At 39.0% G+C, this 27,638-nt stretch overlaps 1 protein-coding gene across 1 annotated transcript in view; it reads left to right on the top strand.

Annotated features, from left to right (window-relative positions):
* The window catches only part of FAR2 (fatty acyl-CoA reductase 2), a 153,557-nt gene that overhangs the window by 92,603 nt on the left and 33,316 nt on the right, over window positions 1–27,638 (top strand). Inside the window, 1 exon segment of the mRNA XM_032199490.1 lies at window positions 26,960–27,141. Within this exon segment, the coding sequence (XP_032055381.1) occupies window positions 26,960–27,141 (182 nt within the window).

Raw genomic sequence — 27,638 nt, 5'->3', positions numbered from 1 at the left:
AGGGCACAGCAATTGTAGCCTGAATATCAAAGAAACAAAGAATAAATGAAGTTTACTGCAGTTCAGAATTTTTAACAGCTTTATGATTTTGAAGTTTTATCAATGGAAATTCTCTGAGCCTTAGGGCACGGTAATTAGATTCTTCTCTGTCAGTTTTTTTCCATGTGCACAGTACATTGAGTGAGAGGACTGTAACCATTCTTAACACTGCAGAGGCCTTGAACTTCAAGGCGCATGGAACCACTAAATCATTTTGTCAGCCTTCCAAGAATTTTCCTTTCAGCCCTTCATTTTGAATCTTGGAAGAGTATGCATCCTTCCCCTATTACTTCTTCTGTTTCTTTCTGACAAGCAGGGTTTGCTGCTTTAGGGTCCAGAAATATATTTTCCTAGAACTTTCCCCTAGCCCCAGAAATTTTCAGGGAAAGTTTTGGTTACATCACTCTAACATTCTGGCTGCACCATTACATTTCCAAGTCAACACTGACGCGAAGTCTGTGCCCAGTTCTACTTCTATTTTCCATGTAATGATCTGTAGAGTGTTACAGCCATCATCTGCTCAGTTCCTTTTCCATGTCTCCTTCAGCTGCCAGTGTTGCCAGGTCACCCATTCCTCCCACATATTCCAGCAACTGCAGTCAACACATTTGGGTGATAGCCAACAGTGCTTCCTGTTTCCCTTTCCTCATCAGCCTGGGCTTTTGCAGCTTGTTTTTCTCACTAACAACACAGGTACTTTTGGAGGTTTCAGTTTAAACACAGTGGTAGAGTTGCTGTTTCCTACCAGCAGCCTGTGGTGTTGCATACAGTCTTTGTGAAACTCAGAAGAAATGAGTATATGTCTTGTATCTTGGGTTTAAACTAGAAAATGCATGTAATGAACAGCAGGTGACGGTTTGTACCTGCTTGTTCACTTATTTCCCATTCTCCAGACCATGCAAGTAAAGCAGCTTTCATTAAGTGCTTATGGCTAGGGAGCTTTCACAGCCTCTACTGATTAGTTTAGGGATAGCCAGTCTGAGTGCATCTGCCCCAGAGTGTTTCCCAAAGAGCTATTCTGACTATTCAGTGTCTTTGGAGCTACTGAACAAGGATGTTCACACGTAGAGCGCTCAATTATATCTTGGCAGTTGTCTAAGCTGATGTGCTGTGCATGTATGGCTGGACATATGCCACGTCTGAAATGAGGCAACAGAGCAATGGCACTAAATGTGCTGCTGAGCAGTGTGCTGTTCCCTTGTCTGTACACGTTGCGCTGTCCACCTTGCTAAGACACCTATCTTCTGTTTCCTTTGGCTATGCTCCTGTGCTCTGGCAAGTGTTGAATAATGCTTTAAATAGCCTAGCTTGCAAAGAAAGAGGCAGCCATTACCTTTACTGATATCTTTTGAGGTTCGAATAAAGCAATATATTCACAGGGGGGAGTGGGTGTGGAATACTTCAATTGTTCAGCAGCAGTCTCTTAAAGAAAAAAGTCTAAAATTTGTATTTTTAGTGCTATCTCAGGTATGTTCTTTCTGTAAGGCAGTGCTAACTCATCTCATGCTTACTCTCATAGATATTAATCAAATTCATACCCAAAGAACTAATGTCCAGGAGGACCTGGCTAGCTGACCTTAATGGCCATCTGTCTTTAAGAAGCAAAGTTCTTTTTTCCATACCCTTTTGTTTGCTTTGTCTCCCTCTCAGTATAATACATATCCTTTACCTTTTTTTTTTTTTTCTTTTTTTCTTAAATGGGATTAGATATTTGCTCTCCCTTTTTCCCCTTCCTTCAAGTAAGGGGTTTTCTATGTGCCCTTCTTCCTAGTGCTTGGACAGCCATGCTAGAAACTTATTTCTCATTTCTCACCTTCCTTTTTGTTCTTCTATTTTAGTTCATATTTTGATTGCTTTGGTTATGGGCTATCTTACTTCCCTGAACTGGTCGTTTCCTGCGTTTATATATCTCACAAAATAGTACAAGCATGCATACTGATATTTCAGGACAATGTAATTCTGTGCTAGCATCATAATCTCAACAAAATAACCAACTTAAGTACATTTGTATTTTCCAACTGCAGCCACAAGATGAACGCCATATTCAACAGTGTCAGAATTTGATACCTCACCAGGGACAGAGCATGATCTTATAAGGTCCCTTCCTCCTACTCTGATTTTTTTTATTTCTATGTGTGAATTTTTTTATTTTTTTTTTCCTAAAAAGGACACATGTACACTGGGGCTACTGTCTACCCCATTTGAGTTACTTTGGCACTTAATCTGAATGCCATAGTCTGAGAGTCCTTAGCAGTTGGGAGGGGAGGTGTAAGGGGGTGACTAGCACTTGTAAAATTTACTGACACATAGAAAAGAAAGTAGCAAAATAGTAGGTCAAATATACAACTCAGATGTGCTGCAGGTAGAGTAGCTATATAATAATTAATAATTCTATACTATATATAATATATATCTATAACACATATTCTACAATATAGATTATATTATTATATATAATATAATAATTCTGTGTTTTGAGTTTTGTCCAATTGAGAAGACTTTCCAGTAGGACTACATCAATAACTTGATATGCTGAGCTCACTCTACTTCATGGCCTAGAACAACTTTTCTTTTGTTTTTCAGGGAGTGGCTTAGGTGTTATATATATCTGCAATGAGAAGTTATAGTAATAAAGATATAGATCGGTTGTTAAACTGCCTGATGTAGACAGTTTTCAGTTTTTACATTAGACAGCTGACACATTTCAAAGGTTATCATTTCCTTAAGAGCCTTGAAAGAGAATGTGTTGCCTTCAGGTCGTTATCTTATCGGACAGGAGTGTATTTAATGTTAATTTGCTGTAAAATATTAACCATAAGTAAACTACAAAGGAATTTGTTGATGGACATGTTCCCATCTTCTGATGTACACTGCAAATGCGCTCACGTTTGTAAGTAAAAGGTACATCACACTAAGAACCAAGATGTATGAAACAAATGAGCCTTTGTAATATTCGCTTCACTATCAACCATGCAAATTTCGCATGGTTTAAGCAAAATGAGAGCTTATTTCTATAGCATTTCCAGTACTGACTAGTATTAATTGATTATACTCTTCATATCCTATCACTACTTTATCCATACCATTGAAATATCTGCATCAAGTTTAGTTAATTTTTAGTTTAGGTGAACCCTCATGATGTTCTAATGTTCACGTTTGTATGACACGACTGGAAAAGTTTGCTGTTATCCCAGGTGATCTAAATTGGATCATTCTAAATGGATTCATACTGTAATAAAATTAGAGCAATGTTAAATGTTAACATGTATCAGGATCTCTATTTTTAATTATGCTACCATGCTGCTGTATCAAAATTTGATAGATTAGTCCCCAGACCCATTTAGATTGTTTAAAATGGATTGTGTGACCAGGGACAAATCAAGCTGTAAGTGCTGCTAGTGATAACGTAAGGATGCCAGTTAAAAGAGAAGAGGTTTCTAATCAACATCTCAGTGGGAACAAAAGAAAGAAAAAGAAACCCTGACAATATGACATTACTAACGTGGCAGTATCTGGTTTTACCTGTACAGTTGCTGTGCCTGTATCAATCAGTGCACTGTTAACTCTTCTATTATGTTCTTGGTAGTGAAGGGAATGCTTTCAGTCTTTTCCTGTGAGCAGACTGAGAAACAGTCTTATATTTCAGCTTCTTCTGAATCTCTTGGTCTGTTCAGAAAGGAAAACTCCAGAAGCCTACATAAACTGTGAGATTTTTCCATTTTCTAAAAAAGACTTCATCTGGGTTAAAGGTGAGGGTTAAGTGGTATAAAGGGGGGAGTAAACCAACCTGTCTGTAAGGCTTTTTCCTTTGCCTTTAAACCACAGGAGCAATGCCTCACTTCATATTGTTCATGTCCAGCCCTCCTGCATCTGTGCCTTTCCAGCACCATTACACACCTGCTGCAAAGGAAATGGGTAATAAAATAGCATTTATTACCTCCAAAACAAAGAAGTATCAAGGACAGTAAGGGAGGAGCATCCTGGAATAGAAAAAAATATAACAGTTGCCTGCAAGTGAGGGTGCTAGGAGCAGACCTCAGCATTCTGGGTTTTAGGATCTGTGGGATTGTGTAACCTGATAGGCAGCACTGGGGGCATGCAGGGATTACTGGTAAGATCACAGTCTCCCTGGCCCATGGAGTTCTCCAGTCAGGACAAGAAAAGTTAAGAAGAGGTAGTGCCATGAAATTATCCCCATTCAGGTCACAAGCAGCCTTCCTTAAGTGCTGCTTCCAGATGTGGCCTCTCTGCTGTCTACACTATAGTGATATGCTAGTTCTGTCATTATCCTGTGACATCAGATACACCCCCAGCTCCACCAGCCTGCATTCATTCTCAGCCATCCTTCTGAGAGCACAGATCATTTCTGTTTGCATTTCCTTTGGTATCTAGAACCATGCTTCAAAGGAAGACTTTTATTTCTCTAGAAAGCTGTTTAAAAAAATGAATATTACCCTTTCTCCCTTTCCATTATTTTCTTCATTTTAGTAGAGACTCCAGAAATTAAATTTGTTTACATATCATATGAGGAAAGAGGTAGAAAAGAGCATTAGCTGAGAATATCAGCAATAAAAAATAAGAGCACAAATTTGAGGGGAATGGCCACAGCAGCTTTCTTTTTTGAATTATGAATGTCTAAAGGCAAAATTCAGAGTGTACATGGTGCTCTGTAAGAATCAAGTCAGTCATTTCACAAGGTCAGGTTCAATTCATAGTAGCGTTGCTGTCTGTGCTTTTACACAGCCAAGGGTTGTCTCTAATTTTGAAACTGTTAGGCACAGTTTGTCACTGAATCATTCCAGGATGTGTGAGCTGAAGGTATTCTGGAGTATTCTGGAGAGTGCAATGGAAGGACAAGATGGAACATTCATAGGTACCTTCTCTTCCCACCCCATCCAGGAAATGCAAAAACAGTTGTAGGGCAGCCTCTGTGACATTAAAGTAACTAACGCATTGCATATAGCTCAGGAAGAGAAATCTTGAGGTTTTTGATCAAGTGTATGCAAAAGGCATCTATACGCAGCAAATGAAAATGTTTACTGGTATGCAACTTAGGTGGGAGTAGGTTAGATTTGGTAGAAAGAATGAGCTGGGGCAATTCCAGTGCAAGGCACTTCTGAAGGGAGCATATTGCAGCCCAGGGGAAGATGAACTGTAACTAATAAAAAGCAGCTCCTGTACGTTCTTGTTTTATGACTGACATCATTTAAGAGGGAGGCTGGGTATTACTTAGGCAAAGAGGAAATAACTCCTAGAAATCTTCTCTAGTGTCCAAAGGATACTATTAATAGTGTCTTTTAAAAGAGCTATAGCCAGCCTTCTGCCACTACAGAGGTTTTGGAAAAGATAAAAGAGGAACAAAAATACAGTGACCAGACTCATGTGAATGTCCCGGAAGAAGAAGAGATCCAACCCCCTTATCGCTGGAAAGAGAAGGGGAACAACCATGATTCCCCATATTTTGCTTGCAAAGGCAACAAGAAAGAGTAAAGACAAAAGTAGAAGCAACAGCAGTGATATACCTTTGAATCTGTGTAGTTCCATTAAACAACGCAACTAAGGCTTTCTTTCTACATGCATGCAAATGTATATCTGTCCTCTCTCTCTCTTTACCAACCATGTTTTTTTTAGTAAGAAATAAAATCACAAAGGGACCAGGCCTCCAACCTGGATCAGACCCTACCTATGGAGCTGGGACATGCTTCCTGTCCTATATGCTCTCTGGTGTGTTTTGCCCCTTGTCTTCAGAAAGCAGTGGCACTGCTTCTTGCTCTTTTGCAGTCCTTGTCATCCCATAATGCTGCAATTGTAGAAAATGCAGCTATCTGAATGGGTTGTAAAATCTCATCTTAGTGACAGCATGTTTGGTTAAAAACCTGCACACTTATTCTTGATCTCTTCCTCGTTTTATTTTGGTTTTGAAATGTGTTTCTGCTCCTGAAAATGGCAATGTGGGAGCCCATCTGCTTGTTAGCGATAAATAGTAAAATTGTAGATTATTTCCAGTAGATATTTATCAACATTGTGCAGACTTGTACATATACAAATCTGGATATCATATTTGAAAATAATTTAAACATGTTAACTTCATTTATTCTCCTTTAATTACTTCTACACCTCTTTGAGTGCCTTTCATTTAGGGAGGTTGTTTGGAGGAAAATATATATTATTTTGAATGTATAAAGAAGTCCTTCCCCCTGTATTAGCATGTATTTCATTAGGGAAGACTGGATGATACAAGAAATCAAACTGGGGAACCAGGAGCAAAGAAAATCATGGGTTTGACATTCATCCTTTAACCACCAACACCAGTAGTTGGAAATGTTGCCTTGGAAACCAAGCTGAAATCCAAAACTGATCATATTTAATTTTAAATTTAACAGAAAAGACAAACAGAAAAGACAAATTGTACGTGGTATTACCTCTCCACGTCTGCCATTTTGTATTTTAAATAGCAATATGTAACCTGAAGTAGGTGCACATAAATGTGGTTATGTTTGTTTGTTGACCCTGTACATTGTTTATCTTTGATTCAAAGATGAACATTTCCCAGCTGACAATAGGAGAAAGCAAATTATTTAAGTAGAAGTCACAGCTTTTACATGGAAATACATGAAGTTAAATGACTTTTTGTGCAGGATGCGATCAATAGCAAAAGATATGCATTCATAAGTAATTTTTCAAAATAAAATTTATGGCAAGATTCCTGGGGAGGTTCCAGAAAGATCTTTGAGAGAACGTACCTGATTTGTTATTTGGCATGAGAGTGTGGAGGCTGAGCAACTATTGCAAAAGCGAGCAAACATTTTTGGTTCTAGAGGCCCAAAGGTGTGGCTAAACTGAAGCTTTGCTTATGCCTGTAATAAAGTGCAAAGGTAAACCTCCTGCTGAAAGAGACATGAAAGAACAAGCTCTGTGAGTCCTAAGACGTTGGTTCCCTGCTGCTGTTTATAGAAGTGGCACACATTTAGCCTAATCCAATTGCATGCTACCAGCTCATTTAGACAAAATCAGCAATATGAAACGTTCTTGAAGGGATGCTTTTGAAATCTGAGATTGTTTTTCAAGTACCATTGCACTTCTACTTCAGTGCTGATTTGCGATCCATACTGTATGAAATAAGAGTTGACGTAGCAGCCTCAGTGTTGATATGTGAATTACAGGGAGGATTCTTCTGATTTTGTGCCTAAGTTGGTATACATATATTTATTTAATTTGCCAGTGTATGCTTCAGTCACACATTGGTCTCTCCTTAGTTTCTCTCCCATGTCATCCTTTGACAACAGTTTTCACCATTCTCACCTGTTTTTAAATTAAACCGCTGGATCACCTAGTGTCAATTTTCACATTTTCTAGCTATGTTACCTCTGCAGGACACATTAGAATTTCTGCCTTTAGGCAATTTTCCTCCAAATAAATGTTAGCTCATTATTAGAATAGGTTGAAACTCATTTACTGGGTTAAAAGGCCTAAAGAGCAAGGTATAAATGTAGGAGAGGTTACATGCATCTTCCATGAACTGTATTTGCAAACTTTTAACTTTCTTTCTGCCTAGAGCTTAATTGGCAGATAGGAAAGTTGCACATTAAACTTGTTTGTACCTTCCTGTTTCTCTTTACATACTTGTCAGCATACTCAACACCATGCAGCAGGTTCTTTGTAGCTTACTCCATCCCTTTCCCCCATTTCTTCTTCCTGTAATCCAGTAGGGCAGTGATTTGTATCTTCTTTCTTTATGAACTTGGATTGGGGATGAGCTATCTTCCCAGCCTGCTTAAAGGGCTGTGGAGGCGTTCTCCAGCTAACACCACCTTTAAGTATTCCCCAGAGTGCTAGTACTCTCTCAGGCTTGCATTGCTCAGCTTCACCCATTTGCTTTCCTCTTTATTCTCCCTGGAGGCATGTGGTCTCCTCACAATCAGCAAAATAACAATGCACATCTGAAGTAGAGAGCTTGTCACATGTATGAAAAGAACAGGTTCTTTCACAGGTCTGTCATCTGTGTTTGTTACTCTTCAGTACAATGTATCCTGCCTTTATTAAACATGATTTCGTATGCTCCAGCTACAAAGAAATAATTTTCCTAATCCTAAAATGTGTGCACAGTGTGGGTATTTATTTTTTTGTGTGAACATGGTCTGATTTTGAGTCTGTGCCATAATTTTAATGTTAACATAGCTCTCAAATGCCAGTTCTTGTGAAGGTAACAGTTAAGGAAAGAGTGGGACCTCCAAAAGGTATTTAGAATAGCTGGGTTCTCTTCCCAGTTCCTCTACTTCTTAATGATGTGACCTTGGCTAAGTCATGTCAAAGGTAGGTGTCTGTTTCCTTCTCTGAAAAATTATATGGGTCTTCTTTATAAAGAACTTACTGAAAAAAAAGGTTACATAATACTTACGTATTAATGGAATAGTTAACCAAAACCTATTTGCAGTCCAAAAGACATATCTAGAGATCTTTAGTTATCCTTCTGTGTCAAATGCAATCTGGAAGGTTCAGGAACATCAAGCAATATTATTCCCTGGCCACTCATATTATAACTCTGAAAGCATCCTCTTTAAAAAACAAAACAAACAAAAACAAACAAAAAAACACACACACACAAAACAACAAAATAAAAACTGCCTTGTCATGGGCTGTGGACCTACTGAAACACTGAGTTCCTTGAATGCTGATACTCTCTAGGAAAGCAATCAGCTTTGTATACTTGACAAATTGATCATGCACTAATAGATGTTTTAATCCCTGGTATCAGGAGAATCAGCAGAAAATGAAACTAGAGTGGCCAAAGACATCTATGCTGAAAATAAATAAAACCAAAATAAGATAAAGTCAATGCCCAGATAAGGGGATATTCAGTGAAAGTAAAAGTAGATTTAACACTGAAAAAGGAAAGACTATGTTACTGAAGAACAATTGGATTTTGAAATTAATTGTATATATTGTTACTGAGACAATGAAATGAGGTTTCAAGCTGTACTAAGCATTCCAATGAATAAAAAATAGTATGAGTAAAATACATGTATGTATAGAATGTTGGGCTTGTATCACAGATTTAAACACTTAAAGCAGTCCCTTCCTCCTAAGAAAATAGGATGAGGTCTAACTGTTAAAACGTGATTCCCCAGCTTCCCAGTGCCAAGTTTATCTTGCTTTGAAACACCCCTTGCATCTGAGTCAGGTGTGGGCTAAGAACAAACGCACCTTACATCTGTTGCTACATAGTATTTCTTGCATACCTGTATAATTTCTCTAGCTACACCCTGCTTGGTGTTCCTGTCCTTCAGCAGGAATTATCCTTCAGCATTTAATTTCCCCAGAACACCTTTTCTTTATATTAGTTTTCATTCTAGCAGCAATGCTAGATCAATTTCAGCTCCAAAAGCATAGCTGAGCCTCCTACACTGGTAAGATACTAGCGCTCCTAAGCTTATAATATCAAAAAGAAGTATCAATAAATGCCATTTCTCTTCTGAAAACCTTAATAATTTATTAAAGGAGATTAGATTTTCTCTAAGGCCAACAGCACAGTTCCAGGGGGCTGGTTCAACAGGTCATTTAGGGACCGAGTGGAAATACTGCACAGTACAGTGCAAGAGAAATGTTTCTTCTATAGGATCCCTTTTGATCTGAAAACTGCTACTGGTTTTCTCATTCTTCCATGGGTTGTTTTCAGCTAAAGGCATGTCATGCACTTTTACATTCTCTTTTCCCCTGCAATTTGTTTTCTCTGTTGAGTAACATAAATGAAGGTGACAGCTACCCATGGTGTACTTGGCCTGGCAATTGGTGAAGCATGAAGACATAGCACAGGCTGTATCCTGGCTTCTAGTCTGTCGTCTACATCCTGTGCTTTGGTTGAGGCCCCATACTTCAATATTATTTGGCAGCTGTAAAGGATTTGATGGAAGATGATACATTCATAGCAGATCTATTAGCTCTTTCAACTTAATCCGATTAAGCTCTCCCAGAAACTTACTTAGTTAAGGTAGACAAGATGAGTCTGAGTTGGAAAGATTAGATGATTTCTATAAGATCACAAAAAGGCAGAGGGAAGGAATCTGAGGAGGATCACCTCTAAACTAGCACAGTCAATGAAATTGTGTTGGGGGTTATTGGGGAAGGAGGAGTAGCACAACACCATCCATGCCTTCCCTATTCCAAGTTCTTGCACATGTCTGGAGCTTTCAGTAGTGTAGCGAGGAAGTGAGAATCAGCAGACAGTACAGAGTAGGGAGCTGAAGCTGGGAAATCCATGTCCAAATCCCAGGTCAGTGGATTAAACTCTGGGCTTGCTGCCCTCTCTGTATTGAAGTCTGTGTATTGTACAGTAGGGATCCTTCGGTATGAACTTTATCATATAAAGAAATAAGGAGCTATGTCCTCAGATGAAATGCATGGCATCAGCAGAGCTATTCCCATTTGCACTGACTGAACATTGACACAGACTGTGAGATCATACTGTCTCCATGATGCAGAGAAGGAAAGATAATAAAAACAATGGTGTTTCCTCTCTAAAATATTTTTCAGGTGACTGGCAAACAGAAGTTGGACAGATTTCCTCATCCATTGCTTGTGATGATACCTCCGTTGTTTAAAGCATTGTTAAATTATGATTAAGATTAAATTATGACTCTGGGAGAGTAAGGCCAACAGGTTTACTTACCCTCCAGAGTTGGTCCTTGAGAAGCAGGTATTGCAGGCTTTAAAATGATTATGAGCAAAGATGTGAGTACTTGTGTTGTCTCCCTAGGGACTCATGTCACCTAGTTTTTATAGTAATTTCTTTTATAATAGAAGAAACTCGTTGTAGGTGTAATTCTACTTTGGTGTGTAGGAGGGAAATCTTGGGGAACAGATGGTTCTTGGTGAACAGACTCTGGTGACTAAGACCAACTCGCAAAAAGGAATGAATGTATCAAGCTGATTTACTGAAGGATAAAAATATGAAAGATAACCATAATATAAACACGAAAGTGAATTGTGAAGTAATGCTGTCTATTAAATACTTAATAGTGATATTTCTCTCTGGTAAAGAAAGTCTCTTTAATAGCTGTCTTATGAAGAGGATTCTCTGGCATTTTTTTTTTTTTTTTTTTTTTTTTTTGAAAATACTGATCTATTTATTATTGAGCACAGCAGGGCAGAAAACAAACAAATAAAACCTTGAAACATTAAATTAAAATGAAATACCATGCCCAAACAGAAAAATTTCCTCTATAGATATGCTTCTATCTGTTTGAAAGTGGTATAGGAAACCAGAGAGAATTTCTGATGGAGGTCAATATAAAAATGCTTTGTATTTATGATTTCCAGATAACTTGAGAGAAAAAAAAAAATAAAATCACATCTAGGATGACCAGTAGGTACTTTTGAGCCATTGGCAAGGATTCAGATGTGATTGTCTTGCCTGCACAGCTTTCTACCACCAGCAGCACTGATCTGTTCACTAGATGACTGCCCTGTTGTGTGGATCCCCAAATGTGTGTGGAATAGAGACAACTGGAGACTGTGCTGTATGACTGTCTCAGATGCATTCTGCTACAGAGTGGTGGAAACCATTAAAGAGAGAGGGACATTTACTGCCTGGGAGCCAGGCCTAAAATTGCCCCTCTCTGCAGCTGCCCAGGATGGAGCATCCCATCATTTGCATAAAGAAAGATTTCAGAATGCATCCTGTAGCCCCACCAATATTCACACTAAAAATGGGCAAATTCTTAAGTTCATTTCAGTTCTCTAGTGTTATCAAAAATGTACTTACTCTGTGAAGGATATAGTTTCATTACCAGTGCTGGTAGTAACTTCCATGACCAACACAGAGCAATTTCTGTCACTGGGTGTCTGAATGGGTGAACTGTGGGCTATTTTCTTAGTCACAGTAGCAGTACAAATGTCAGTTTTTTGAATAAATGACTGTATGTTCCCTGAACCATTCTTAGTTACAATGACAGGTATTTAACTACAGAGCAAAAGGCTACTCAAACAAAACAGCCTGCACTAATGCTTCAGAATTGGCATCTGGCTTTGTAAAATTATACCCTAAACTGGCAAGGACTTTTGAGCAACGTACAAGAAAATGCATGTATCTATGAAAAGCAGCAACCCCAAAGTTAGATTAGCATCCCTTTAAAAGTGGACTCTAATCTTAGAAATGATCTCATGAGTTTCTTTTTCTGTAATGGCATTGAGCTGCTCTCCATACCTCATAGGGCAGAGGTGCATTCAACATTGTTAGTGTTTTTGTTCATGAGCTGTTATTTTTCTTAGTTCAGAGACTAATGATCAAAAACTATTATGTGATTTGACCTTTTCAGGAGATGCTTTTTGGTATGTGGGAAGGAAGGAAACATGGTGCTTTGGAGAGCTGCCTCTTCCAGTGTAAAAAGGCAGATATTCTCATTTTAGTACATTTTTACTCTCTCTGAATTAAACAAAATTGCAATGCTCTGAGTGATGAACCGAGTAAATGAAGGGGAGATGATAGCTGTACTATTATGCCTGGAGAGAAGATGCCAAAACTGAATGTTTTTCACTTGGAATGCATGAGCTACAATAAAGTGTTCAATGTAAGGAAAATTGAATTAACTTGAATATTCCTCAGAACCCCACGAACCTCATGATTTAAAAACACTTTTGCTGAAAAAATGTGTCAAAAACATACCTCTGAAGATAGAGGGATACGCATGTGAGATATTTGGTCTTAACTTCACATACTATTGGAGAATCCAAGACACAAATTTACCATTAAGGCATGCACCACCTCAAAGACCATTTCTCACAGCTTTAGCACAGCAATGATTCTACTTTCCTGCTTTGGCATCCAATGTAATTGATCAGTGGATCACAGATCTGCCAGCCAGCTGCATGTGATACGTGGGTCCCAAAGAGGTGGAGAGGAAGTGATGTTGCAGCACCAGAAAAAAAGATGCTGCAAAAGGAAGGTAAGAGGGAGAGCAGGGAACCAAGAGAACATGAGATTACCTCTACCACAGTTATGCATGCAGGGGAGAAGATCTATTCATGCTGTCATGGTTTCCTTAGGTTCACAGGGATGACACCATGAAGCCATTTGCTAAACTCTTAAGATCACAATCACCAGTAGGTCTGCCATTTTCCTATACAAAAGCTAACCATCCTGAGCTGAGTACAGCAAGCCAGAGAACAGAAACATCAATGTTTTCTTATTCCTTTAAAAATACTTTGGATCTTTTGGGTTGCAGGTATCATTCAGTGGGAGGATGGAGGCAGAGAGAAATTGGATGGGAGGCTGAGCATCTATCTAGAGATGGGATGAAGGCTGCCCCTGTTGATTAATGGATATAGCTGTTTTTTCAGGCTGGTGAGCCAAAGCTGGTAGCTGTATGTTGCTTAAAGTGTCTGATTCTCTCCTTCAGGTTGTAGGCTTGAGACATAACTGAATTGAGAGTATGTTTTTAAATTAAGCTATACACTACTTAAAAACTAATAGAGCAATTAAAAGATAATTAATCTAAATAAACTCACAACAATGAAGCTACTAATCATCACTTTTAAGTCTTAAGAATCACACCCAATTATTACTGAATTACAACACTATCTCCTTTTCCTTCCCACTATTTAGTACCAAGATGCAAGTCCATCTATCCTTTTTCCACTCTTGGACACCAAGTCCAAGTCTTTCAGACAAAGGCCTGATGGAGTCTCCAGTGGGTTATCTAATTGTGATCCCTCTGGCATTCTTGTGGACTTGGATGCAAAGCTCAGTTTCATCACCTTTGGTAGGCGTCCACACTCCTATTGTCAAAAAAGCTTGCCCTTTTTTCTGTACCTTATCTCCCATTTTTCTATTACTAAACCCACCTTTTCACCACTCTTGTTTCTCTCTTTTTCCATCCAAACTGCCCTCAAATAAACATGGGCCCACATTACTTTTTTTTTTTCCTATTTGTTCCTGCTTCTGCTGCATCCATGCTCAAGTTTGGTGTTTCCAGTGCTGTTACTGGGGCAATCCTGACTTTGCATGGTATTACTTATATGGTTGCTTGGGTACAGGTGACTTTGCAAGACTTTGCACCCCAACACACCTCTGCAATTACCCAATTCATACTGGCATCCTACTGTTTACCATATACATTCAATAAGACAAAACAGTTTATTTTATAATATAAAACTCTTCTACCTAGTATACCTATACTAGGTATACTAGGTATACCTAGGTATACCTAGTATAGGTATACCTAGTATAGGTATACCTAGTATATCTAATATAAGACTCTTCTACCTAGTACCAGTTAAGCAACTTTTTATCTTCTGCACAGTGTACATACCAGAGAACCAGAGTAACGTGTTTGCCACTTCAGTTTTGTGCTTATGCAGTGTTGTTGTCTTTGAGTTGTCTTCATCATTTTCCTGGTTCCCAGCAGAGACTTTAGCTCATTATGAGGCCTGGTGCTACAGCAGGACTTCCTGCTTACACCTTATCACTGTAGTAACATCTATAGATAGCTGTATGCCCCAAAGTTGCTAAATTCACAGACCTTATAGTTTGGGTCAGATCTTTAAGCACTGGAGTAATTTTTGTTTGCTTGTTTGTCTATTTCACCAAGGGAATCTGGGAAAATGATGGGTTGCCTTTACAGAAAATGGTAGAGCACATGGCAACTTAATGTAGGGATGTGCCCTTCTTCCCTCAGTTAAAAATGCAAGTAGTCCTTTGCGTGAGGCTGTATATCCAAATTATAAGTCCTTTTCTTATTTGTGAAACCATTATGTGGGATGAGAGATGCCTTTCATTACAGGTAGTTGGTTATGGTATGTTCTTTTTTCCTCTCCACTTGTTAAGCCAGAGTTTTCCACCAGTAGATTAAAGCATTAAAGTAATATAGAACTTGATAGGCCTAGAGGACCAAGGACACAGGCTCATTAATGGTAATCCCTCCTCAGACACAAAGGGAGACTTTTGTGTACAAACAACTTTTTGTTCAACCACTAGTTGAAAATGTGGCTTGTTCTGGAAACACATGGGCAAGTGTGAACACCAGAAACATAATTGGTCCAACTGCTCACTTTCCTGACTTGTGTGAGCATAAAATTAGTTGTTGAAATCTAGCTCTAGAAGTTAAGGGCAATGAATGTAGAAAACATCAATGCCATTTCAGCTCACATGAGTTATCCCTTTTGGTCTCCATTGCAAGGAGTAAGAGCTGAAAATGCACTTGCAGAGAAAACTAACTTTTCTATTTATACATGTATTTTATGAGTGAGATGAACATGTCAATATGGAAGATGTCTTGAGTCACAGATCAGAAATTTTTAACAGTATGGTTTTAGCTTGAACAACTAATAAGAGTGCCAGAGATGGTAAGTGAGGGTTATAATGGGTGATTACCCTCCGACAGCCTCTGAGAGACACCAGAGTGGGCTAGAACCTCAACATGGCTTAAGAACACTTGATAAGGCTTTCCTGATCCTCTTTAAATGCATTTTCTTCTTTACTGAAATACCTGGATGTTTCTACCAAAGAAGAGAGAGGGAGAAAGAGAGAATCCTATTGTTCCTATCTGGCTGCAAATACAATTCTTATCTTTTGCTTAAACATGAAAAGCCTTGCAGATCATGTGAAACATCAGCTGGCTTGTCTCTTGCCATCAGTGCTGTCAAAGCATTCTAGTCAGGTACAACTGCGATGGCAGGTGAGGGAGAAAACTTTCACATCGTGTAACTGAGCCATCTGTGGCAACACTCTGATCTTTGCAGTGGGAAGTGAGTGACATCTGCTCCTCAGAAAAGTGTTACTATCACATACTGACGGTAGCTTGCCCTCCTAACAACAGGTACCTTTATTGTGAAATAAGACTACACCTCCTACATTATCAGACCAAGCTACTGGAAAAGGGAGTATGCATACCAGAAATCTAGCATGGAATTCATGGCCCAGATTTGCCTTTTCTTTACATTGGGATAATTTGATAGAATTCAGTGAGACTAATTATGTTTTATTTCTACCCCTGCTAGGAAGAAGTAAATTTTAAGAGCATTTACTATGGGCAGAACCAATCTAAACACTGTCAGAAGAGGTCTCAAATACTCTGCTCAAATAGAACAGTCCATGTTTTGTGTAACATGCAAAGAGGTTGAATTCAGAACAAAGGTGTGAGCTGTGAATCCAGCTGTCAGACTTACATGTGTGATTCTGCAGCCATTTCTGAAGTGTCTCCATGGATTCTTCTAAGAACTAGCCATAATCAGAGACATTAATTACAATGGGTCTCTGCTAAAAGTGGTACTTGCAGAGCCAGTTGGTGTTGTAAGTAGCCAGACAGTATTTTGACAGATGGTTCTATCTTCTTAAGGAAGTTTTTAATTCCCTAAGCTGAAGGCTCCTTGGATGGAAATCAAGGATTACTTGTAACTCTATACTTCCTTGCTTACTTGGAATAATGACACTACATAAAATCAATTTGTAATGGTTAGGTCATCTTTTCTTAGATGTTTCTTAGAATAGTGACTGTTTTCTTCTTCACTAGACTCAGTCTCTTCTCAGTCTCTTTTTCACAAGTGCATTCATTTCCCGTAGTATTCCTGCTATCCTCCCAGTTTCATAAATTGTATTGCCTTCTGATCAACTCCCAGAAATGTTCCAGGTTATTTACTTACTGTATGTGCTGCACGTAACCTTACCTATGAATATGAAATATGATTACAGTAAAGTGACAGCAAGAAAGAAGATATTTGATGGGCCTGAGGTACCTGGACATAGTGCTTTTAAGCACTGCTCAAAAAATTGTATTGGTTGAAATTATTGCCATGATGAACATAATGAAAATGTATGTCAAATAGCATAAGAAGACTAAATTATTTATATTTTTGGCTGGTGGGAATAGATACCAGCACACACTGGACACCAAAGAAAAATGATGAAATGGTGCATTGATAAACGCAAAGGTTTCATGTTTAAATGATCATACTGTTTGGTAAGGTCCATAAGTTATAATCACAGAAACACAGAATTATAGAATAACCTGATTTAGAAGGGACACACAAGGATCATTGAATCCAGCTCCTCGGTATGCATGGGACCACACCAAAATCAAACCCTATGTCTGAAAGTATTGTCCTAACGCTTCTTGAACTCCAGCAGGCACAGTGCTGTGACCACTGTCCTGGGGAGCCTGTCCCAGTGCCTGACCACCCTCTGGGTGCAGAACCTTTTCCTAACACCCAGCCTGATCCTCCCCTGTCCCAGATCCATGCCATTTCCTCAGGTCCTGTCGCTGTCCTCAGAGAACCAAGCTCAGCACCTGCCCCTCCACTCCCTTCATGAGGAAGCTGTAGGCCATGGTGAGGTCTCCCCTCAGTCTCCTCTTCTTCGGGCTGAACAGACCAAATGACTTCCGCTGCTCCTCATACTTCCTGCCCTCTAGATCCTTCACCATCTGCATAGCCTCCTTTGGACACTCTCTAATAGTTTTATGTTCTTTTTATATTGTAGTGCCCAAAAATGCACGCAGTACTCAAGGTGAGGTGGCACCAGCACAGAGCGGAGCAGGACAATCACAGCCCTCAACCAGCTAGCAATGCCGTGCGTAATGCACGTCAGGATATGGTTGGCCCTTTTGGCTGCCAGGGCGCACTGTTGACTCATATTCAACTTGCTGTCAACCAAAACCCCCAGATCACTTTCTGCGTGGCTGCTCTCCAGCCTCTTGTCCCCCAGTCTATGAATATATTTAGGGTTGCTCCGTCCCAGGTGAAAATCAAATGTTCTTGAGATGAATTTCAGGGACTGAGACCAGCTGACATGAAATGGCTTGTGCTCATTTCATTAAGATTTCTTACCTTCTAAAACATCATGGTCACATATGTGCTATCATGTGAGAAAACCCTATGGCCTAGGATAACTCCTCAACTGTGCTAACTCCTCAGCCCAAGGAATAACCTGCCACAGTTTAATTTACAGGTATAGACATTTCCACAGAAATCATTGGCTGTCTTGGATATCAGTAGTTCAGCACAAGACTCTTACCATTTGCTGACTGCACATTCCTTGTGTCCCAGAAAGCGTGCTTCATGGTTAACATACACATTTCCCAGATTTTCATCTCTCTAGGTTTGAGAACCATCTCTGGTAGGGCCCAGATGCATCCATAGAGTTGTCCTTGCAACAAGATTCTGAATTGCATGCCGGCATTGTGTGTTAGTACAGGTTATGCAGTAGCTGCCTGAGCAATATCTGTGTGACAACTAATATGACTGGTTGTCCTTTTTAGGAGCAGTGTTGTAGCAGATGGAGAAGTACCCTAAGGCTCTGTCTGAAATAAGGTTGCCTGAATGTGGGGATCCCTCAGTTACGTTTTTGGCAGAGGTCTGTTTTCACTGAAAAGTGACGGTGTGAGTTACTGTGTCTGGTCTAACACACAAAAATACCAGAAGGCAGACCCTAAGACTTCTGTGGGACTCAGCCAGTTTCAGTCATTAGATGATATGGTCATTTGTATAAACAAGGTCTGCTGTGCAAAGCATACCCTGGCAGCTGATTACATTGTTCTGGGTCATCTCTTTCACAGCTGGCTGAGGATGCCATCATGATACATTTGGTCTGTGATGGACACCTCTGCTTCACATCATTCAGTTCTCTGAAGCATCACAACTGCGAGTGACTTCTCTGTATCCAGGACATCTCACTCATTTGCAGGGTTGCAGTGTATCTTATTTCATTCTCTGTGATCTAACGAGCCAGGCATACCTGGTCAACCAGATGTGTGTTTGTGGGTAGCTGCGTCTGACTTGTCTCTCCCCACTATTGTTCTCATGAAAGGGAGTAGTAATACCTGAAAGTACACTTTGCAGTTGCTGGCTACATCTGATCTCCCAATTCTCCAAAACCCTACCCTATGGCAATTGCATGACTATAAGCATGAATCTTATATTTTCAGAGGGGAGGAACCTCAGAGTTCTACATCTCTAATATATAGCAAGATCTAATGTAATTATAAATGAGACTGTACTAGAGATCACTCTGTCTAGCTCGTAGGTACTCCAATCTCTATAAATTCCTAAAAATCGACCTGATCTTAGGTACTTTAAACTGGGAAGACACTTAGTCATCTCTTTTAATGGCTCCAAGAAGTAGGCTGTTTATCACAGCCTTTAGTCCTGGCTGTTTAGCCTTTGGAGACTTAACAAATGCTCCTAAAGTTCCCTAGTACCCACGCAAATCTGACACTGAAACTTCAAAGATCTATAGGTATGAAAACGCAGATTCAAATCCTATGTCCTGATAGCTCTGTACTTTTTAACACTTCCAAGTACATCCATCTTAAATAACTGATAGTGAATCCTACATGGCAGAAATTGAGGAAGAGGAGATGGATGGGTCTCTGGCTGGTCAGTCTTTGGTAACTGACTCCCCTTGCACCTTTCTCCTGATACATTTGAGTGTAGCTATGGTGGAGGGATGAGAAGGTAGACAGTTCTGGAAAATGCATGTAAAGAACTATGTTAATTAGTTCCTGTAGGAAAAGCTTGAAGTGTTACCATTCTCCTTCCCTGTGCTTAAATTCTGCCCTTACGTAAAATGTCAAACGTGCCATCAAATTCTGATAGTGATACCTGTCTAAATACAACAGAGGCAAAAGAAATATCTGTGATGAATGTAAAAAATGTCCATATTTTCTGTGACTTGTCCACCCACTTATAGGATGGTACTATAGACCACAGAAATGTCTGTCAAGTCTTTAATACTCCTGTCTGCAATGCCAGTCTTCGAAGGAGCTCTTTTTACTGTTCCAGATTAACTGACATGTAACATGAGTAGTCTTGCTAGAAAACAGAAGGCTTTGTCAGCAGCCAATTTTCGAGGAAATTGGCCATTTAAAACCACATCCTAAGTAGCTGGCTATACACATTAGCCTTAGCTGACCTATATCGAAATTTACTGTCATCTGTTTCTGTTGTTTTATCTTTAAATAATCAGCTGTTTGTGTACTAGATGTTGGTCATGGGTACTGTATTTCCACTACATTAGCTCTACTCAGGGGAAAGTAATAACTCTAGATTGAAGCATAAGCCATTTGTTTTCCTTTAATGAAGAACACTCTGCTGTATGCTTTCTAACTGATTATGTGAATTATGCTTTATTTGCCTTGAGAAGAACCATACTTAAATGCAACTTTCTGAAGAGGAAATGAAACGGAGAGTACACAAGGGAAAAAAGAGACTATCCTGATTACTGCTGCTTGACATTCATATTCACACATTTCTTGACTGAAAAATCCTGGTGCTTTCTGCTGAAAATGTTCCAGGATAAAAATTAATTGCTGGCTAATTACTTTATGTCATGAAGCTGGCTGGTTATTTCTCAGATTTATTACAATGGCAATTCTAAAAGCGGTCATGTACCTTTCTTCAAGCTTGTAGCCGATAGTTTTTATCAGTGCCAAACATGACCAGAATGTATTTGATAAGTTCTTTTGTCAGATGAAAACTGCAGAGATCAGGAGGTTTTTACAGAGCTATTTTCATTTCTCAGGTACCATCAGGAGTTTGCTCTCTTGCTAGTTATTTGTGTCCACTTATGACACTGCCATTGAAATCACAGAGGAGTGTATACACCAGGGCGTTAATCTATGTATGTCTATATAGAGAACATTCCCTAGCATTTATGCACTGATGCTCTTTTCTGAAGAGGGTACTTCAATTGCTTCCTTTTGAAAATTGCTCCATGCACTGATGGACACCTTGTTCTTCAAAGGAATTGTTACCACAACTTTTTACCACTTGGCCTATGTTTTGCCTGGAATAAATTATTTATATTTTCTTTACAGAAGTAATACATGGTTATATTCTCCTGAATTGTGTAAAAGCAACCCCTTCCATTTCTTTGTCTGGAAAGATGGAAGTTTTTGTTTGTTTGTTTTTGTTATTCTTTTGTTATGTTTTTTAATTGAACTCTCTCCACTTTAATCCTCCCAGTAATCCCTCAAACAGGAGACGCAGTTTGTAGGAATTCTCTGATTTTTTAAGTGTTGTCTTAAAGTAATAACTTAAAATGTGCATATTATAATGTAAATTACCATCTTAATACTAATTCTCTTAGAGAAGCCTAATATTCCAGCCTAATATAATTAATATTATTAATTAATATTAATTAATATTAAACACACCTGATTCCACTGTGCACCATTTTGCATTGGTCTTGTCAAGAACTAAAAAAATAAAAATAAGAATAAAAAGTTGGTGCAACATCTGGTAAATAGTTAAAATAGTATAATTTGCATGCCTCAACTAATCATTATTTTTGTACCACAGGAGAAAAGAAAAAGTTACCTTTCTAGGCCATACAAAAAACTTTGTATGCTTTCTGGGTTGGTCACCAGACTGGTCCTGATCCAGCAAAGGGAGCAAGCAGAAACTTGGTTTTAAATATGCTCCCTGAAAGAGCTGTTAATGTCAACAGGAGCGTTCAGGGTAAGGAGTCTCTTGCAGAGGAAAAGCTGTGCCTGCTATTACAGCAGCTGGACATAGAATAGTAGCTGACCTTCACCACAGTTTGCATTGCTGGGGCATAAGATGTTTATACAGCGCTTTGGAAGATGCATCCTTCATATCACGGGAGAGGGCAAGAAATAATTATATTAATAATAATATATTAATAATAATTGCATGACCAAGCAAATAGGAATACTGCTTTCTCTCAGAGTTACACGGTGAAGTGCCATCCTGCATAGTGCCTGCTACGTTGGTCTTTCAGTGCTGAAGACTGGTATGCCCCAAAAAGGAAGGACTATGCAGGCTTCTTTAAAAAGCAGTAATAATACACTGGTTTTACCAAACTCATGTAAGTTCTTTTTTGAAGTAGATCATGGTTTAGGCACTCAGCTTTTAATTATTTTGTCATTGCTTCACTGAAAATGTCTCCTGAGCAAGAAATGAAGCCTTTGGCATTTTACATTGTTCAGTGATTCCTGTATCTTTCATCCGTGCCATTCCACAGATGTGCAATTTGCTCTTTCTTGGAGGTTTTTACATCTTTGAGATATATAAAAAATAAATAAATCTGATTGAAAGATTGATGGAGAGAAATCTCTCTGAACTATTACATGCTTTAAGGCAAAAACAGAGAACAGAGAGTTACAGATGTGAAACCTTAAGTGGGAAGGAACAGGAAAGAGATGCCCCTCAAACATGTTGAAATATTATGTTGGGATAAATTCTAGAAGTCCTGTTTCCATAATAAGGAGTTGATAATGTAAACTGATGTCGTGGTTTAACCCGACCGGCAGCTAAACACCACGCAGCCGTTCGCTCACCCTCCCCCCTCCCTCTCTGGGACGGGGGAGAGAAATGGAAAGTGAAGCCCGTGAGTTGAGATAAAGACAGTTTAATAAGACAGGAAAAAAAAATAACAAAATAATAATAACAATAATAATAATGATGATACAATGGTGATAATACGAAAGTAATAATAGTATGTACAAACAAGTGATGCACAATGCAATTGCTCACCACCCGCTGACCGATGCCCAGCCTAACCCCGAGCAGTCCGGCCCCCTCCCCCCGGCTAGCCACCCCTATATATTGTTTAGCATGACGTCAGATGGTATGGAATACCCCTTTGGCTAGTTTGGGTCACCTGTCCTGGGTCTGTCCCCTCCCAGCTCTTACTGCACCCCCCAGCCTGCCCGTTGGCAGGACAGAGCAAAGGCTGAGATGTCCTTGGCTTAGTATAAGCACTGCTCTGCAACAATTAAAGCATCGGGGTGTTATCAGCACTCTTCTCATTCTAAGCCAAAACACAGCATTCCACCAGCTACTAGGAAGAAAATTAATTCTGTGCTAACTGAAACCAGGACAACTGAAGTCACAGATTAATTTTATAAGTGGGAATACCTAATTATAAAGTAGGAAGAAATCAGCAAATTTCAGAGTGAAATTCTCATCTCTGTTGAGGGCAGCACAAATTCTGCAGAAGCTGAGTCCTTTCATAAGGATTAAAATGAGAATAGATTCTGCTGGGTTCATTTATTTCCATTTAGCCAAGGCAGCAGTGTTGCCACTGGAATGCATTAGGATACTATGGAAGACACTGAAAACAGGATACATTATTATTGATTTACCTCCATTTACATAACACTGGACATGGTTGATCAACTTAAATTCAAACATATTTTCCTTTCTCCTCAGTATAATTTTTGATAATTAATATATCACTTCTGCAGTATTGCTGATTGGGTCAGTGTTTTCATGCAGTTCCAACAATACAACATACCAGCCCACTTCTATCCATCATATCTATTTTGTATGGGCAGACAGCTTCTAAAATGAAAAGATGGAGCAATCCTAAGTCCTCATGCAGTTGTTGGGGATTTAAGTTATTGGGGATTTATCATAGATGATGTCCATTAGTTAATTAGAATTTAGAGTTGTCGTTATTGTGTTATTATAGACTCAGCATCATCTTTATGTTAGGCATTCATTCAGGTACAGGAAGCAGCATAGAATAAGCTGTATTTGTTTTGTCTTAAAATCTTCTTGCACGTTCCCATAAAGCACTGACAAAACTTAAATCGTCAGATTCCATAAAAGAGGCAGCAGACTTGATTTAACAGCTGCTCCTGTTATCTGAATTAATAGTGATGATGAACTGAATGTTCTAGTGATCCAGAAGTTTTCCAAAGCAGCATGTTGCTTTGTGAGCTTGCATTTTAAAATTGCCCTACTCCATCAGAGGAATACAGTGAATCATTGGGAGGGAGTGAGAAACTACAGCTGTGGAGGGATGCATAGTAATAAGCAATACTTAGCAGTAGGCACAGAAACTAGAGGGATATTATCTGCAGTGGGAAATTCAGGAGGAGATGGGGTGTAGGCAGAATATATTTGTCTGAATTCAAGGCAGGTTGGCACTGCAGAAATGCTACTCTTCTATTTATATATAGCATAGCTGAAATGGAGAAAGAGCTGATTTATTTTTTTCTCTGCTTTTGCATTATTTATGCCAAAGTAAAACAAGTATAATCCTAACTCTTTCTTAGTGCAGTTTTACACTCTCTTTGCAATAGAACAAACAAATGAGAAATTGTTCTTAAAATTCTTAAATGATAACTATCATTTAAGTAACTCTCAGATTGTCCTCTGAGAATCCTTTACATTTTGTGTCAGAGTTTGCTCATGTGTAACCTCTCAAACAATGACTTGTATTTGGAAAGCCACTCTAGCATCCTTCTGTTAGAAGACAAGTTTTTAAGGACATAAATATTTCTAGGACCTGGTTCTGAACATAAGTCATTGGAAATTGAGTTACTACAGTCTATCTGGCTCATACCAACATCTTTGTCCGTAGATAGCATCCCCTGTCTAGAAATCTGTAGTCTGGCCTAGACTACATTTCTGGAGTATGTATTTAGTTGGATGCAACTCAGAGAAATTAAATGACATTATCATGTCCTACCTTCCATTAACTTGCTAAGGTTTCAGGTTAATGAAGGACATTCCTACGCGTGTTAAGAAAATATGTGGCAAAGTGCACAGTATATGCTGCCTAGTGGGGAAAGACTGATGTTTTTCTTTATCACTAAGAACATAAAGGTTTATCTAAATTTGGTTCTCAGCTAAGCAGAAAGATCATATTCCTGTAGTCAAACAATAAAATGTTGCTATTAGTAAAAATTTAATCTTTTATATATTTTTTTTTCTTCTAATATGTTTAATCTGTGACGCTCAATTTCCCATTTTTACATAAACACCAGGCAAATCAAAGATAAAGCAATCTTCAGGAAAACATGATCATAATAGTAAAGAGATGTACAGGCTCAACATTACCGGTGAGTAGGCTACAAAGCAGAGGAAAACAACCAAAAATTAGAGCTACCGAGAAGTCAGGCGGTCAGTCCTTCTGCCCTCAGGCAGGCTTAGCTATTCCCTGCTTTTCCTGACAATGTTAATCTAGACAGTTCTCAAATGCATCCAAAGGCAGTGCCCCACAGCTTATTCCAGTGATATGTCTCAGTACTTAGTCATTCCCATCAGTGGGCTAGTTAACTTTGAAATGTGATTATCCTTTGAAATATAGTTTATACCACTTGAGATCCCACGGACTCTCTATTCTAATTATTCTTTCTATCCTTGCTGTTGCCACTCTGCCCTCAAAATGAAGTACCTGTTACTATTATTTCAGTTGAAGTTGCCCAGATACAATGATATTGGCTGGCAATACAAAACCCTTAGAATAGACACTTTTAGTTTTGCCCTATTATACCCAATATAATTTTATCATATCCTACTGCAACAAATTCACACCCTGGACTATTGTGTCCAGTTTTGGGCTCCCCGGTACAAGAGGGACATAGAAGTACTGGAGCAAGTCCAAAGGAGGGCTACAAAGATGTTTAGAGGACTGAAGCACCTGTCGTATGAGGATAGGCTGAGAGAACTGGGCCTGTTTAGCCTAGAAAAGAGAAGACTGAGGAGAGAGCTCATCAGGGTATATGGATATCTGAAGGGAACGTGTCAAGAGGACGGAGCCAGTCTCTTTTCAGTTGTGCCCAGTGACAAGATGAGAGGCAATGGGCACAGACTGAAGCACAGGAAGTTACACCTGAATATGAGGGGGCACTTCTTTACTGTGAGGGTGACAGAGCATGGGAATAGGTTGCCCAGAGAAGTTGTGGAGTCTCCTTCTCTGGAGACGTTCAGAATCCTTCTGGATGCCATCCTGTGCCATGTGCTCTGAGCGATCCTGCTCTGCACGGGGTTGGACTAGATAATCTTCAGAGGTCCCTTCCAACCTTGGATTCGGTGATTCAATGATAGTGTTTTGACATTCAGGCTTCCACACCTTTGCTTGTGTAATTTTACCAAATAAAAAGTCTCTAGATGGACCATGCAGTACTGCCTTTTTTCAGGTCACAAGCACAACTGCACCCAGACCTGGTATATGACCTGTTATCATGAATATGAGGTAATGAGTAAATGTAATTACTTTACAAATAGGAATGGGACCTGAGGAAAGTGTTGTTTTTATACAGATTTTTTTTTCAGATTATGACAATTTTGATTTTCTTTTCCTTTCGGAAGGGTTGCACATAGCTGTCTTGCTGTTCAGGGTACCTGCTCTCTTGGGTCTTAGTCAAAGCAAGATGTCAAATGTTTTTGAACAAGTCATCCAACAGACAGTATATGGAAATATAGGGATCTTTTTAGTCACTAGATGCACACTATTGTCATTCTGCAGAAGACTGGGAAGAAAACATGCATTTGAAAGGGCTACAAAACATAGTCATAGAAAAAAAAAGTCTGCAAGATAGCTTAAGAGGTCAACCAGCTGCATGTTTGTCCAATCATGTTACTTCAGCAGTATACATTCTTGAAGTTCCTCGTCTTTCCATTCAGAAGGCAGTTTTCCCATAAATAGACTTATCTTACCATGAACGAAGAATGAAGGCAGAAAGTGGCAGTAAAGAAAGAGCAGGAGCCAGAATGAACATTAACTCATCTTCTCTCCTCAAGTTCTTTGTAGAACAATCAAGAAAATTACTAGAGCTAATGGTTCATGGGCTTTCCCAATCTGTACTCTGCTTTCCTCCTCTTTAATTTCCTTTATGGTCCTGTAAGCAGCCCCTGAGGTCAAATAAAAACTGGTTGCAGGAGATGTGGAGATACAGCAATTTTAGCAGATGCCCTAGGAAATGAGCAGTCTAGAGAAGATTCATTGATCTTTTGGAGGCAATACAATACCTTCTGTATTTTTGTTCTGTTTCCACTGAAAGTTTTTTTTCTTGGAAGGAAACAAGTTAAATCTCACCTTTATGTCATCTCTGAAAGAAACAAGGATTCACTTTTGTGCTAATTTTCATTGATCGATGTAATCGGACCAGCTACTAATCAAAGTGATTTCAGTAGCCTAATTCTGTTCTTTATGTATGTTTCTTTGTGCTTCAAGGTCTTTGACAGGGTTCGAGAAGATTGCCCTAATTTCCACGAGAAGATTAAGCCTATTAATGCTGAACTCACTCAGCCCAAGCTGGCCATCAGTGCTGAAGATGAGGAGGAGCTTCTGACTCGAGTCAATATTGTCTTCCACTGTGCAGCAACAGTACGCTTTTGATGAACCCTTGAAAGTATGTTCTGCTTTCTGTATTTGCTAAACATGATTCAGAATGCATAATGTTCCATATTACAGTATCAGTGCATCTCTTGCGTACCTGCAGTAATAATTCTCCATTTAACATTTTCATGAAATGTAGCTCTTCTCTGAATGTGCAATGTAAATGCTCTGAAAATGTCATGTGTGTATGCATATCAAAAGTGAACTTGGCAAATTTCCATGGAAACATAAGGAAATACTGCATGCTTAGGTTGTAAAATAGTAAGAGAGAAAAGTATGACTTAGAATTGGGATAGTATTTTAGATCAAGTGGGACATGTTTTGGCAGAACTATCTGGAGACAGCTTGAAGTGAGATTACGTTAAGTCTATCTCTAAAGTTAGTGTTAATGGCCTTTCTTTGTCAATGAGCAACTGAAGGGGGAAATGAGATGTTGTTTAACAAAACAGCCTTTCACAAGCTTTAAGATATCCAATATTCAGTGTAATTAACTGTTTAAAATAAATGCTTCAAT

The sequence above is a fragment of the Aythya fuligula genome, chromosome 1 (genome assembly GCF_009819795.1).
Source record: "Aythya fuligula isolate bAytFul2 chromosome 1, bAytFul2.pri, whole genome shotgun sequence".
In the NCBI taxonomy this organism is placed as follows: Eukaryota; Metazoa; Chordata; class Aves; order Anseriformes; family Anatidae; genus Aythya; species Aythya fuligula.
Note: the sequence above shows the minus strand (reverse complement) of the source record. Positions and strands in the feature narration are given on the sequence as shown.